General features: G+C 40.5%; 1 protein-coding gene across 3 annotated transcripts in view; it reads left to right on the forward strand.

The window, feature by feature from the left end:
• Positions 1-16,601, forward strand: part of LOC103183241 (microtubule-associated tumor suppressor candidate 2-like) — a 189,416-nt gene that overhangs the window by 152,248 nt on the left and 20,567 nt on the right. For 2 of the 3 annotated variants that reach the window (XM_042334100.1, XM_007900598.2), the window contains one exon: positions 2,618-2,684. In XM_042334100.1, coding sequence (XP_042190034.1) covers positions 2,618-2,684 — 67 coding nt within the window. Of the gene's footprint in view, positions 1-1,081; positions 1,136-2,617; positions 2,685-16,601 lie in introns of those variants that run through there. The other variant, XM_007900599.2, reaches the window with a different exon arrangement.

The raw sequence follows: 16,601 nt of genomic DNA on the forward strand, positions 1-16,601 counted from the left end.
ATTTTTGAATTCCAGTAAGGTGAGGGTTAATGTATTCTATCCCTTATCCCTTTAGTCATGCCTTTGGTCCAAATCTTTAAATCTCTTATTTCCCAATCACATTTATCAAGAGATTTGAAAAGTACTTGCACGTGAAAAGTACTAAATAAATGCAAATTGTTGTAACCAGGGAAATATAATTCTGGATAACAAAACTTTTGCTAATTCTTTTTTGATTTGTATAAAACTGAAGTGCTTTCAAATACAGCACTTCACAATTCCTGTTATACTATTTGATTAATATCACCCGCTGCTACCTTCTGCAATAAATCAACAACCTAAAGGGATTGGGTTATGGAGTGAGTGCTAGGTCACTTTCCTTTGGCTACCCTTTTGCCCCCGCCATGCTTATTGAGTTCTTCTTACTTTGCCATGTTTGGACGTTGAACATGTCACGCACCCTTCGCCAGCTTCACCCTCACTCATTTTCATTCTGACCACTTTCATTCTTATGTTATAATTTAAACAAACGTATGTGGAGCACATTTCTGGGTTGGAATTGCTCTAGCATAAAAAGCTAATAGCTGCATAACAAAGAGTGACCTATTAAAGGGACCTATTTAAATGAATAACCAGACATCGGCTCCAGACGGCTGTTATCACAGGGACGTAGGTTTATGCAGATACAAGGATTGATTGCAGGGAATTGCATTCTTCGTGCAATTATTATGCAGTTTTTTCAGTGGAGACTTCTCTTTTCTCCGTGTGTTAATTGACAATTCCCAAGGGTGAAGTTTGGTCGACAGCTTTAAGAATGATGGAATCAGATTCATATTATTATGTGACTATTGATCAGCCTCACTGTGATACCGCACTGGCAGAGCAGCCCTCCCTCCAGCAGGATGCTGACGATCTCTCTGTATTCGCCATCTCCTTTCTCTGTTTCTGGAAGTATTAGGAGAAATAAGGTAGTGTCAGTGCCACATGCAGGTAGGGGTGCCTGTTCCCAGTCTGCTGCATTTACTGAAACATCATTGCAGCAAGGGACTTGCGAGCCGGCTGACTGGATGAAGCGGGCTTCTATATCATCAAGTCTGCTGGAATGGGCCACTGCTGTTGTAAGCAGTATTACTGCCTTGGTTGCCTGGACAAGAGGGTAATTGAACTTCCAATGCTTCATTTTGTTCCAGTCACAGAGAGTGACGATTCTGCTATGCTGCTGCTTGTGCTTGAGTCATTTGGGTGCTGGTTTGTTAATTGTTAAACTGTTCTCTGAGGGAAGAAAACATATTTTAGCTGTAACAAATCTTTTAAATGAACTGTATTACAGTGTGGCTGTTGATAACAGAGGATGTGATGTACACATGACTCCAGTCCAATCCACCACTCCACTTCTGCAGTGTTAACTTTTGTGTTTCTGTTGGGATAGAGATTAGCAGGAAAACCAGCTACAATCACGTTTTCTTTTCTTCAGTGTTTTACCTTTCTTTTAACAATACTGTACTATTGGGTTTTTTAAAGTAATTAGGAGAAAATTGCCTACAGTTGTTTCTTATTACTTGCTCATTATTATTGTTTCATGCTCAGATTGATAAAAGCTTGTTATGGTTGGATTTCAAACTGATTTATAAGTTTTTGTAAACATATATTTTGTTTTGCGAAACTCCATAAAGTGCTTGGTTGTGTTTCATAGCATGGAGATAATTCCAGTGATACATATCCCATTGCGAAAGGCGCTTTACAAACATAATTTGTTGTTGTTATTGTTTCAGTTTGATAGGCAATACGAAAACAATTACATTTTTGTTTTTTAATTACTGCGGTGAAAGAGATAGCATTTTTGTGGAAAATATATTCAAATAAAACCTTCTAAGGACATTATTGAAAATAGATTCAACTTATTAACTTTGTCTTTAGGACAGGTGGATCAGGAAGCATACAAGAAAAAAAGTTATATTTTTATAATAATGCTTCAGAAAGACTTCGATTTGTTACTCATTCTTTGGATGAGATGTTAAACTGAAGTCCTGTCTACCTGTTTAGGTGGACGTTAAAGATCCCAAGGTACTATTCGAAAGAAGGGAATTTCTTCTGTTGTCCTGGCTAACAATTCCCCAAATAAAATTGGTCAGTCACTCCATGATTGTTTGTGGGACATTGCTGTGCAAACTGGCTGCTGCGTTTCGCCCACAAAATAGTCAATCCATTTTACAGTATATCTTGTGAAGTGCTATGCAATGTTTCGACGACATGATAAGGCATTATATCAAATGCAAGGATTATGATTATTATCATTATTTTCAAAGTTGATACAGAAAGTAGNTTTTTTTAATAAAATCCAAATTTTAGCAAATGTTAAAACAAATTGTGACCAGTTGTTTTACAAAGTTAAAAATATGATGCTAGACTTCATTAGTGCATTTTATGGGGATTAGTTTAACAGCCATTAGTAATTCTCAGTACCAGGCACTACGTGGAACAGGCTGACATAAGACAAAGTATGAGTGATATTTGTTAATCCATCTGGGTCACCATTTATTGTACAAATGGTCTGTTGCTTATTTATGTCTATGTTTCTGAACAGCTATTTCAACTTAATTATTTTTTGCATTATAGTGCCTCTTATTCTTCTTTGCAGAATGAAAGTGCCCTTATCAAAGAGAAAGAGCTCTCCATAGAACTTGCTCACATCAGAGATGAAGCCGGTAAGCATAACAATGAAACATTTAATCTGATATTGGCAGTTTGAGGTCTTCTAAGTCTGCATTGTATTTATATGTTTTGTATAAACTAAGATACAGCAGTGCAGAGAAGTAAATGTTAAGTTTCTGAGGGTTGTGCGTGATCTAGTGGGCAGTTGGGACCAATAATTCACTGTTCCCTGTTGCTATGGTGATGTGGTCATAACATGGTTCTTTCAGCGGGGCTGAAAGATTATTAACTTTTATTATTCATGGATTGAGTTTCATCAAATATTTTTCTCACTATTTAAATTATTTACACCCTCCTTCCTTAGCATCTCAAAAGGAGTTTCTTAGACATTTCTGTAGTTTTGTTCTGATAGCATTGGATATTTTTAGTCCTAGTTGGCAGTCAGATTCAAACCAAACTAATGTAATTTGGTCCAGTGTAGTAAAACCATATGAACCTCAGTCATTTCCTGGTCAGCTGTGTCATTATCTTTAGTTTGTGGTACTGAAAGAGAATTTTAATACAATTAGTAAATTGATTTCTTAATGGGTGTGTCGGAAAATTCAGTATGTATACACTTATTTAGCAGAGCAACAACAACAACAAGATTGCATTTATAGAGCGCCTTTCACGTCAGTAGGACGTCCCAAGGCCCTGAAAGGTTACTGGGCCAGAGGCATGAAAGATAAACTCGGAAAAAAACAGTTGTAAACATATCTACAGAAACTGATTGAATATGCTAATTAAGTACTCTGTTATTTGAGGAAAAGTAAATATTGATTATCATACAATAATCAATATCAATATCAAGATAATTTGGGAAATGTTTGGCCAAATCAAGAGGGAGAATAATGCTTTCAGTTAAGCTTATTAGTATCATTCATCTTTGAATATCTTGTTTATATTTTTAGCAAGAGGGCAATCTGCACTCATAGAAAGACAGTTTTGTCATCTTCCAACCACTAACTAAACAGTAAGATGAGATTTCCATCCATGGGAATGAGGGACTGAATGGCCCAGTAACCTTTCACCAATTCCATATGCGTTCTTTGATGTGATATGGCCATGTGCCTCACTAGACTGTTTATTCTCTTGTCTCAAAAGTACGTCTCGCTTTCTCTGTACCCTTCCCCTCCCATTATAGCCTTTTTATCCTATTTTACTTTGTGCCTTTATCTTACTTTTTTTTCTACTAGTTCTATTTCCAGCACAGTCCGAGATACCATTTACTGTAGTGATTTTCCAATTGTATTGAACTCATTACATTTTACTCTTTTTAAAATCATTAGGGCTTTCAACATTATCTTAAATCCTATCTTGTAACTTTTTGGGTTGCCTAGCAAGACATATCAGCATATGTACAGAATATATGGGTGTGTCAGTCTGGCTCAGTTGGTAGACTCTCGACTCTTAAATCAGAAAGTTGTAGGTTGAAGGCCCTCTCCAGGACTTTGAACTCATGTAGTCCAGTTGACACCCCAATGCAGTGAAAGGAGTGTGCTGCATTATCACAAGGGAGGAAAGTGAGGCATGCAGTATAATCACCAGTGATGTTATCTCAATTGGCTTGGTATGACTGACTTTACTCATACAGTTGATTCTGAAGAAACCTTAGATTAATAGCTGTGTTGCCGCATATGCTAATGCAGCTTCCTTACTCGCATTCTTGGCTTTATTAATGAGATTTAACCTAATCCAATATTATGATCACCACCTATGGCTTAAATGCATTTATAAAATGTACAAAAACAATATCTCATTATTAATGTTAATCACAACTTCCTAAATGTTTATGGTGAGATTTCATCTTCAGCCTCAAACCTTCATAATAGTTCAATTTAAATGTACAGTAATACATTTTAGTTCCTATACCCAGCACCTATTATATTTCATATGTATAGAGGCAATTTTGAAATAGTTCACGGAAAACAAAGTAAGATTGACTTTTTGGATTAGTAAGCATTGTACATATTTTGTACTGATATTGACAAATGATAATGTGATATCAGCTATAATTAGCACTTTAATCCTAATGATAGGTAAAGACATGAGGCTATAAAGTACCTCAAACCAATCTGTTCAAAGCAGGTACTTTTTTAGGTATTTTATTAAATGCTACCATGCTATTCCATCATTCTAATTTAGCCATGTCTGTGCGATTCCTACCACCTCCTAATTATAACCACCAAAACTTGAATCCTACTATTTTATTTCAAGTACTTTTAGTATTCATGTGTGTGCATCTAATTACAGTAGAACCCTGTTGTAACTGCTCCTCTAGGCTTGAACCCAAATCCACCAATGTTCTGTCCACTTGCTTGTCAGACATCAACAACAACAACTTGCATTCATATAGCACCCTCCACGCAGGGTAGCGTCTCAGAGCTCTTAACAAGGGTGGAGCATGAGTCCGAGCTGGGGGGAAGCATACTTGAAGAGGAAGGTTTTCAGGCAAGGCTTGAAAAAGGGGAGAGGGGGACAAGGCGGAGGGATTGAGGGAGAGTGTTCCAGAGTTTCGGGGCGCAGTGGCTGAATGCGACCTGGATGCGCCCCAATTTTCTGTAACTGAATGTCGACAGACGGAAACTATACACCTTGGCTCCCATCAACGTATTTTCACCAGCAGCTCTGACCTCCTTACCTATCCCTCACCAGCAGCTCTGACTCACCAGCCTATCCCTCAAACTTACTGAACCCGTACACAACCGAGGTATCATGTTCTATCCCCTACCCCATATCTGGTCCCTGACCAGGATCACTTTCCTCCACCTCCACTACATCTCCCGCCTCTGATCATACCTCATACCCAACACAGCAGAAATCCTTGGACGTCCTCCCGGCATGAAAGGTGCTCTATAAATATAATTTTGTTGTTATCCATGCATTCGTCACCTCCAACATCGATTTTTCCTATACCCTCCTTGCCAATCTCCCCAGCTCCATCATTTATAAAATCCAATGAATTAAAAACTCCACTGGGTCCCAAAATGTTCATACTCACATACAAATTACTTCATGCCCTGGCTCCTCTCTATTTCTCTGACATGCGTACACCCCACTCCTCTATCTACCCCTTCAGTCAGTTGACTCCAGCCTCCTGCAAGCCAATCATCCCTCCATTCCAACATTGACAGCCATGATTTCAGCCACTACGCCCCGAGACTCTGGAACTCAATGCTTCAATCACTGCCTTGTACTCTCCTTGCTTCCTCTTGCCTGTTTTCAGATCACACCTGAAGACCTTCCTCGGTTACTTCCACGCTCTCCCTGCCACTGTTAAGCTTGATCCAGGCGCATTTGCTCCTCCAATGAAACTTTGTCTCCTTATCCCAATTCCTGCTTTCCCTGTAATCCTTTTATTACTTTGTACTTTTCTTTACAACTTTCCACCCTGTTTTTAATCAGAGGGTTGAAGTGTCTCAGTAGCTGCATCAGATAATCAATGCAGGTGCCTTTACTCATACAATTGTGTGTGCTGTATTGTTGGAGGTTTCTATCCCTTTAACTTCTTAGGAATTTACAGCAACAACAGATTACATTTACAGTATATAGTGCCTTTCATGTTTGGAGGACATCTGAAAGAGCTTCAGGGAGCTGACTGGAAACTGGGTAAGGTGCTGAGAAAGATGACCACAAATGTGGTTGAAAAGCAAGGCGTTAAGGCAAGCTTTCAAGGTGGTGAGGGAAACAGAGGGACTCCAGCAGGGAGTTCCAGAGAGCGGAGACAGAATGGCTTGTCTATCAATGGTGGGGCAGGAAACAGGAAGCAGGCCGGTATATTTGCTGAATATTGATACTATCTTTAGTACACAAAACCAATTAGAACAAAAGTCAGATGGTTGATCCGGCCTGAGACCATTTCCAACTTCGGGCTACCGGCTCCCTCCCTCCCCGGGAACCGTCCTCTAATGGCAACCTCAGGAGCCGACGTTTGGGAGAGCGCAGCACAGGGAATGGAAATAATGGCGGTTGTTACTGCAGTTTGTCAGTATTCCCGAGCTGAGGGGAAGGCAAGCAGCTTTCCTCCCAACCACGTCTTCCCAACCGCTGGCTCCTGCGGCTGCCATGAGAGGACTGTTCACCAGGGAGGGAGGGAGGGAGCAGGCAGGCAGCCCGAAGTTGGAAAGGATCTCGGGCCGGATGAAATAATCCACTGGGTCGAGTGGTTTGCAGAGAGGGGGCGAAAGAAACAGAGAGAGACAGACAGTGTGAGAACAGAGAGAGTGACTGGGAGAGTGTGGGAGAGAGGGGGAGTGAGAGAGAGTAAATGAGAGAGAAAGGGAGAGAGTGTGTGTCAAGTGACAAGGGGGAGAAAGTGATTGAGAGAGTGAGGAGAGATTGTAAAAGGGGAAAGAGAGTGTGGGGGGGAGAGAGAGATTGTATGTAAGAGTGAGAGACTGCGTGAGAGAGGGAGGGAAAAGAGAGAGGGGAGAGAAAGACTGATTTAGAGAGAGAGAAGTGAGGGCAGCATTTTGTGGTTCACTGACGGGACAGATGATCAAAGCCTCCCTTGATCACCACGGGGTGGGGGGAACCAAGGTCAGACACCGAACGATGTGCCGTGCAGTTTTCTCACAGAAAACGCTCTATTTCCCCAGTGAGAAACTCCTATTGTCTTTCATTCCCCCCCCCCCCGCCCCTATCTGTGACCTCCTGACAAAAGCATTCCCTTTGCCTGGCAAACACTGGCTTGCCTGATGGCCCCCACATCATCTGCCCCACCCTCGCCATTTTGCCCCCGCTCTCTGGAGCTCCATTTTCTCCGATTCTCCCTCCCCTCTTTCAAAGCACATCAAGACTTAACTCTTTGACCATGCTTTCAGTCATCTTTTCCCCTCCCCGTTCTACCTCCCTCTGCTCCCAACCCCAGCTCAGGTGCCCAGTGTTGAGCGCTTTGAGACATCTTACTGACATGAAAAAGGTGCTGTAAAGTGTTTTGTTTCTGGAAAGGAAACAGAAAAATATTGCTAATGCAGCCCATGGATGTTTCTCAAATAGGCCATCCAGCCCTCAGCAGCTAAAAGGTTAGACCATCCTGCGTTAGGCTACAAGTAGGGCTGATAGAAAACACAGAGAGACACACACTCACAGACACAGAGAGACACACACAGAAACACACACACACAAACATACAGAGAAGAGAGAGATAAAGGCACTCACAAACACACAGACACAAACATACAGAGGAGTGAGACAGACACAGAGGCAATCACAACAGCGGGTCTTCGGGGTGAGTGAAGCCCATTTCCGCGCACAGTAAAGGCGTCAAGTAAATAGCCGGCAGCAGCGCGCAGAGGCCCAGGGTCCCAAACTCACTATGTTTGTATAGGTTTGTAGTGGAGGGGGTCATCTATAGCAGATTCCGTGAAAAAATTGCGGTCGCACTTTTCTATTGGCCCAGGCTATAACAACAACAACAACAACAACAAGATTCCATTTATAGAGCGCCTTTCACGTCAGGAGGACGTCCCAAGAAGACATAAAACTGGGAGGGTAGAGAATGTAGCTTAGTTATTGTACACAGAAAATGTCAAAAAGCTTGGGTAGGAAATCTGGAGACAGAGAAAAAAACAAAATGAGTGGTAAACAACAAAATAAACAATTGTACATAAATATAGAGATAGTGAAAGATTTGAAAGGTAATTCAGCCACAAAGTCAACACACTGCTGACCCAGTGATTAGATAAATAGAAAAAAAATGGAAAAGAGAGGAAGCTGAAGCTCAGAGTAGAAATGGATAGAGCAATCTTTTCCTGGGAAAGTAGGCAGTGCTGCAGGTCACTCACTGACATCAGAGCTCTGGGAAACAATGTAATGCAAGGTGAAAGTGACTTTGAAGCTAGAGCTACAGGCTGGCTGTGACATAATCGGGTAATTATTTGGAATGATTATGTGCAGACACCGTTTAACATGCCATAAATAGTGAAGTAATGTGCACAACCCAAATAGCTAAGCCAGATGTGTACCTTTATACTGGTTTCTGAACTTGTTTGTGCGTTATAATCCACATGTGAATTTATACAAAATATTGGCAAACAAAAGTCTTCCTAGCTCTACATATAATAAAGAAGTTACAAGGCCTGTGCAGGTGGTTTCAGGTTTGAGTGAAAAAAAACAACTGAACATATGCTGCATAATACAACTCTGATAAAAGTTATTCAATCTAAACTGTGCTCACTTTCTCACATTGAAGCTTGAGCCTGTGTCTCCTTGTTACATAGTTTATATACATATTTGATTCATCCTTTCCCTGTAACAACTTAAATAGCACTCTTCAATTGGGATAATTTCTTGAAGTGTTTTACAGTGCTGGAGTCAGATATCAAGCAGGGAAAGATGACATAGGTGCAGTTGAAGAGGGAGGTTTTGAAGGGGGATAAGTTTGAAGAAAGATAGAGGGGGCGAGTTGGAGGGATAGAGGGTGGGAGGTTAGGGGCACAGAATTTGAAAGTTATTCCACCAATGGTGGTATGGATAGGGTGGAGATAATAATAATAATCCTTGCATTTGATATAGCGCTTTTCAAGTCGGGAGGACGTCCCAAAGCGCTTCACAGAACACACTGTAAAGTGAATTGACTATATTTGTGGGCGAACGCGGCAGCCAATTGCGCACAGCAATGTCCCACAAACAGTCGTAGATTGAAAATGACCAATTTATTATTGTTTTTTGTTTTGGAGGGATTATTATTAGGCGTGTGGAGTAAGGAAACTTGCCCAAGGTTTCGATGTGTAGCAATTAAACCGAAGTGGAAAGGGTGCTCAGTGAAGAAGAGGGAAAGGTGAAGAATAGGGAGGTGCTAGAGCCTGAAGTGATTTAGTAATGAGAGTGTGGACCTTGAAGTCGATCCTCAGGGAGACAGTGCGAGGACTATGGTGATAGACCAGGAGTGTGCTGAATGGAACATAGGCAATGCTGTAGGCTAGGCCAATAGAAAAGTTTGGCTGCACTTTTTCCATGGAACCTGCCACAAATGCCCCACATCCACTACAAATGCTCCCCCCCGCTACAAACCTGTGCACACAGTGTGCTACGACCCGGGCCTCTCGTGCTGTTTCGACTCCGGTTGCTCATCCGCGGCATGGAGAGAGTAGGGATCATGAAAGCGGCACGAACAGGAATTCGGCTTCACCCGGTAGTGAGTGACCCACAATAAAATTACCAGTTGCGGGACACTACTGCGGTCTATTTGCTCGATGCTCGGCCTTAACTGAGCTCCTGCGATGAATTCTTGGCACGTGCTGCACTATTGAAATTAACATTTTTAGTATTTAAACTTAACATTTTCAGGAAATATGCTGTATATAAGTTGTAATCCAGGTTGTTTCACAAAATACAAAATGCATCTCTCAATACCACCAATTAACCCTCCTTAATTTTCCCCCAAATTTATCACATTTTTCCACAATTTTCTGCAAAATTTGTCATATTTTTGGCAAATATTTCCACAATTTTCTATTGGCCCAGTCTATAGGCCACTCACTGACAGAGCACTGGGAAACAATGTAATACATATAATGTGTGCCTGTATCTGTGAAGGTAAGAAGAGGTGAATAATACTAACTGAGCCATAGTAAACAGTGCAAGGGCTAATGTAAACTAATCATATCCAGAATCATTGCATAGTCTTTCATCATGCTTTCATGATAATCTTTCAAAAAGTTGGTCATTCTCTTCATGGTTGTTTGTGGAACATTGCTGTGAACAAATTGGCTGCCGCGTTCGCCCACAAAATACAGTCATTGAAGATTCAAGTATATATTTTAAAGCAGTTATTTTTACACAGTGGTCAGCAATGAGACAGCCCAAAATGACTGTGATTAAAAATAACTACCTGTTTGCACTGCTCAGGAAAGTGCTGCAGAACGACTGGGATGAAAAGCTACGTGGTTATGGCATTAGTTGTATAACATAGCTTTAACATGACGAGTCGGAACACAAATGCTTGGTGCCTGCTTGCCAAGCACGGACATAACTGCAGGGCAGAGCCTCTGCTCTGCATCAAGTGTTGTGTAGACATTTGGATGAAGTGCAAGCTGGGCTGGCTCTATCCAGTACCTGATGCTCAGTACAGAACAACAGTCACAAGAACAGCTAATTCCTTCTGACACCATGTGACATTTTATACATGCTAATCTAGGTAGAAATTTAACCACTGCAACAAATATTTTCTGAAAGATTAATGTCAATAAATAGCCTTGAAGTAATTTTATAGATTGTTGCAGCAATAACTTGTATTTGTTTAGAACCTTTACAAAGTGCTGCACACTGAGCAAGGAATGAGAGATTTAAGATGTTAATCACAGCTGAGATCAAACAGATATGTGTTTGGAAGGTTTTTGTAGACAGGGACAAGTAACAAAATAGCTTTGGAAGAGATTGGATAGTGCATGGTGGATGATGGCTTGGCCATCGATGGTTGAGGAGTGAGCAATAGACCAGATTTGGCTGGCTGGAGGGTACCTGTTTGAGTTTAGTATTGCAGAAGATTTGTATATGTAAGCAAGGCACTGAATGGATTTGAATTCTACAATCAGGATACTTAAATTCTACACTCTGAGGTATTGGGAGCCCATTGGAGCTTCGTGACCATGGGTGTAATAGGTGTTCAACGCCTTGTATGAGAGAAAACATAGGCTCCAGATTTCTGGATCATTGAAGTTGCTGGAGTGGAGCTAGGAAACCTGGTAAGTAGAGCATTGGAAAGATCTACACTTTAGATGTTGAAAGCATGGGCAAGGATTCTGGAACAGTGGTTAAACTCCAACCTGATGCTAAATGTGTACAACTTATTCCATAGTAAATATTCCATGTTCATATGTGTAAAGTGAAGGCCTGGTTAATTGTTCAATTGCAAACAACTATGCTTTGATTTTTATATCAATCAAAGATTTGGATTCATTAACTGTGAACAAGTGTTTAGGAGTTTAAAGGATTCCTTTGATAAAATACATCCAGCCGAGAAAGGGATAGTAAAGAGATATGTTTAGCTTGAGCCTGGTAGGTGGTTCTTTGAAATTTAGAAAAAACATTATGGAAATTTACATTTGCAATTGTTATTCGAGATTCAAGTATCCAAATAATTAATTGTGTGTATGCCCACGCGCCCGCAAGGGAGTGGGAAAGACCTCCAAATAATCCTATTTTGGAGATACGTGCATTGATCCGAGACATAGATGACTTTTGGAGCATATGTTACAACTCAATGAGGTTTTAAACTGTTACTACTCCTACAGTGATTATAATTGACCATGGATCCCAATGGAATTAAATCAAATAGAAAACTATTCAAAAGCCGTCATTAAATTCAAGACAAAATGATTTGACAAAAACAATATATCTGCCCAGATCTTCCCTTCTACATGTGAGAACCATTTGGATAGTTTAGCATTGATTCTCAGCAGAAATGCTGCCCTAAATTACCTCAGCCTGGTTGATGCAACCCTGATTGCTTCCCAGCAGACGGTTAATCTCATGTTATTATTTGAGTCATGATTTGTTCAAACTGGCAGGTTGGACAGGCAAGCGTTTAACCCTCTAAGTGCCAAAGATACATCCACATCAATATAAACAAGTTTGGCCTTTCTATTAGATTAAAAAAAACTATTAAACACCTATTAAAGTTCAGCCGCTGAAAATCTTTTAATTCAAAAAAAGTTGTCTCACCTCGAAAATGAATAGTGAAAGCTCGAAGAAAGCTGGAAAACACAAGGTTTAAAAAAAGTTTAAAACTAGAGAAATTTTTTAAAAAAAACTATAGAATGCATTTTAAGTAAGAAAATTAAAATTAGTTACATTTCTAAAACGTGTTTTATCCCCGCATTTATATATAGCAAATGAAGCTGCTCAATTAATCTGATTGGATCTACAGAGGGGAAGAGTGGCATCTTAAGGGACCCAAAGAGAGTTGAAAAATAAATGATAAACCATATTAAATACTCATTTCCTTCAGGTTTTATTCAGGTTGGACACTAAAAACCTGGCCCCCCATATCCAACAAACATGCTTTGAGCTCCAGCACTTTGTTATAAAGTAAGGCTAGGGTTCTAGATAAGTACTCTGAGATGGAACCCCACATGAAGGTTCATATGAACTGTAACAGGGTATTTAGAGAGACATAGCAGGAGATTTGTGTAAAACTGATGGACATTTTGAGGAAGGCAGCTACCACTGGCGAGGTTCCAACAGATGACATTGTGATTCCTGTATTTAAGAAAGATGACAGAACCATACTTGGCAACTACTGGAGATCAATTAGCTTGATCTCAATAATTGGAAAACTGGTACCATCAATCATCAGCAATAAAATGAAATGTTAACTTGTATAAAAATAATCTACTAAATGACAGCCAGCTTTGGTTCAGAAGTGCTACGCCTTGTCTGACCAAGATGACATCCCAAATTGACTATGAGAAACTGTATGAGCGGGACGCTACCCTGGATGAAGATCACTATATAAATGCAAGTTGTTGTTGTTGATACTAACAAAGAAGTTCATTGTAGATAAATACAAGCTACTGCATATAGAAAATAATAGGAAAATCATGTACTTTATGAATGGAGTAGAATTTGCCAAGGGGGAAGCTGAAAGAGAACTAGGGGAGTTAATTGACCAATTGCTCACCATGCCAAAACAGTGAGATAGTTAGGCAAACAGGATGCTACATTACATTACCAAATAAATTGATCTCAGATTCTCAGAAGTTATTTTAAAGCAGTATAATGCTGTTGTCAGGGAATATGAGAATAAAGGAATAAGAGGAAGCTATTGAGCCCATAAAGCCTGTTCTACCAGTTTTAGATCTTAACAGATATTTTAATCCCAATGCCCCATTCTTGTACCATACTAATCTAAAGTACTGTGGACAGTTCCAGTCACTGTGAATTAAGCAGCCTACTTGCCCTAGAGGGCACTGCAAAGGAGAGCAACGAGGATGATCCCCAATGTTGGAGAAATAAGCTAAATGCAATGATTAGCCTTGAAAGATGTCACAGTAGGAATTTCTAGAGTTATATGACATTTTAAAAATCATTTTGTTTGATCAGCCGAATGTCTGACACAATAATAATAATAATAATCCTTGCATTTTATATAGCGCTTTTCACGTCTTCTAGAGGTCTCAAAGGCTTCACAGAATATGCTGTAAAGTGAATTGACCGTATATTTGTGGGCGAAACGCAGCAGCCAATTGCGCACAGCAGTGTCCCACAAACAGTCGTGGATTGAAAATGACCAATTTATTATACTTGCCAAGCTTAATAAAACAGTAATTGTGTGGTGACGCGATGGCTAAATTGGGATTTTTAACTCAATCAGTCTAGGCTGACGCTCTGATTCAGTGCTATGGGACGTTCTGCGTTTTTGGAAGTAAAATCCTTCAAATGAGACGATAAATTTAGGTCCCATTTGGTGGATGTTAAAGCTCCCCTAGCAGTATTGAAAAAAAGAAGAGAGTTTCTTCCAGTGTCCTGGCCAACAATCCCAAAAATAAAATTGGTCACTCACTTCATAACTGTTCTGTGGGACACTGCTGTGTGCAAATTGGCTGGTGCATTCACCTACAAAATACACAGTCACTACACTTTACAATATATCCTGTGAAGTGCTTTGAGATGTCTCTCAATATGAATAGCACTATAAGGATTATTAGTACTAGTCGTATAATGTGAGTATCCTACCCCAGGATTAGACAGTGGGACCATTCCCTTCACCATCATGGTACCCAATATGTGCATAGCAAACAGGAAGTAATCTCATCGGTCACCTAATGACCTGGAACTACTCCATTTTTCTTTTAATATGTGGACCAGCCAGGGAGAAAGTCGATCAACTATGTTTTTTATGTCCTTGTTTTATTGATCCTAACCACTGAGTTATAGTGGAGCTCCAGTGCATTTGTCAATTCTGTAAAAAGTATGCCACAAACGGGAACACAAGCCCTGGCTTTGATATTCATCATTATTTTGTTCGCAGAACATCATGGCAGAAAAAGGAATTTCAATCTTGCAGACGAAACAGCCATCAAAGGGCTTTTGTACACATACTGTTTTAGAACACATGAGTTTTGAACATCATCAAAATATCTACAGTTTACAGTTACATTGACATTTACAGGAAACGCTAACTGCTCGTCTTGAAATATTTATCCTCAAGACAGTTATCAAGCTTGATTGAGATCACTCCTTCTGTACAATCCAACCTTGGTTATAATTCACTGTATAGGTCGGTGGCCTGGGAGACAACACTATAAGACAACCTAGCTGAAAGCATGTTCATCACTGAAGAGACGACCTTGGCATTTTGTCAACCCATGCAGCGTTTTTCAAAACTATTTAAAAACACACAATTTATCCATTTGCCTAAAGCTACAGGCTATCTGTCAAAATAAATATAGATCTTTAAATTGCTGTGAAAGAAGTCATTAAGAAGGACTACAGCAACTCCCTGTAGACCTTTGCCTCTTTTATTCTATTGACATAATGAATATATTGATACAGCTAAGCTGTAATACGTCAGGACTGACAGTAAATTTGCATTGAAATAATATTTTTAGTGAACACGGTGTGTTATTCCTGTAGCAGCTAGGAATGTAGGAATGTATCAAACCCTTGCGTTTGATGTAAGTTAGTCTCACATCATCGAGATATCTCAAAATCGCAGGATTTTACCTGAAACTGCAGTGATTGCATTTTGTAGTCAAACACATACAGTTTGCACACAGCAGTGTTCCACAAGTAGCCATGAAGTGAATGACCAGTTTCACTAGGAGAAACTCCCTTCTGTTTTTTCAAATAGTGCCATGGGATCTTTATTATTAATAATAATAATCCTTACAATTGGTAATAATCCTTTACATTTAGCAACGCCTTTGAGGCCTCAAAGAGCTTCACATGACATACTGTAAAGTGCATTGACTGTATGTTTAAGCGCTCTGAGCCGCTATCCTGCGTGGAGGACACTGTATAAATGCTAGTTGTTGTTGTTTTGTGGGTGAACATGGCAGCCAATTTTGCACACAGCATTTGGGGCAATTTTGGCCAGGACACCAAAAGAAACTTCCTTCTCATTTTGAATGGTGCCATGGAATCGTTGAAGTCCATTTAAGTCTACCAACACAGCAAGGCTGAGACCCTGCTTTGCAACTTCCTGCTTTGGGCGTGGGGAGAAAAGCAGAAAATTATATCAGTGGCAATCTAATAACTCAATAGTCTGTCATTTGTAGTGTAAAAAGCTGCCATAACATAATGAGGTCCACAGTGTTACCAAATTATAACTGAATCTGCAACATGAAGTGCATTATAATAGGGCTGCACTGGCCCTACAATGGTGGCGGTGCTGGCGGCTGCCACTCCCCCACCCTCCCCCCCCATAAATACACGGTGGGGGAGGGTGGGGGAGCAGAAGTATGATTCCAACCAAAAGCGCGGGAATTAGAGGTGCTTGGGTTGTGGTGCGATGCAGGGTTGGGGAATGAGGTCAGGGCCTGAGATTCTGGCATTAGTTCGGGACAGCAAGAGCCTGTTCCTGTGATGCTGAAGTGGAGCCAGAAGGTAAGCGGTAGCTGCTGGGTAGCTCGACAGCAACTAGGAGAACAGAACAGCCCAACCCTGAGTGGGAATGGGTGCAGCCTCTCCCTCAGCAACTCCTTGTCTCTCCTTAAATCTCCCCCCCCCCCCCCACCCCCGACAGCTCCTTCATACCTCTGACATTGTAGAGAGCCATGTTTCATAAAACCCTCTTAAAAATTGTTCCAGCGTCACTGCCCCAAAGTTAAAAGCTTCCTTCGATGGTGAGCTTGGTTCATTGTCAAGATTGTTCCATCCCTGAGTCAGCCTGACTCAATGCAAGTGCCATGGAGCCAGCTTATAAACCACCCTTTCCATGTTCCAGTAAGTGCTGTTTATTTGAAATGATTTTGCTTCAACAGTGG

This window comes from Callorhinchus milii, unplaced genomic scaffold (genome assembly GCF_018977255.1).
Source record: "Callorhinchus milii isolate IMCB2004 unplaced genomic scaffold, IMCB_Cmil_1.0 Scaffold4, whole genome shotgun sequence".
In the NCBI taxonomy this organism is placed as follows: domain Eukaryota; kingdom Metazoa; phylum Chordata; class Chondrichthyes; order Chimaeriformes; family Callorhinchidae; genus Callorhinchus; species Callorhinchus milii.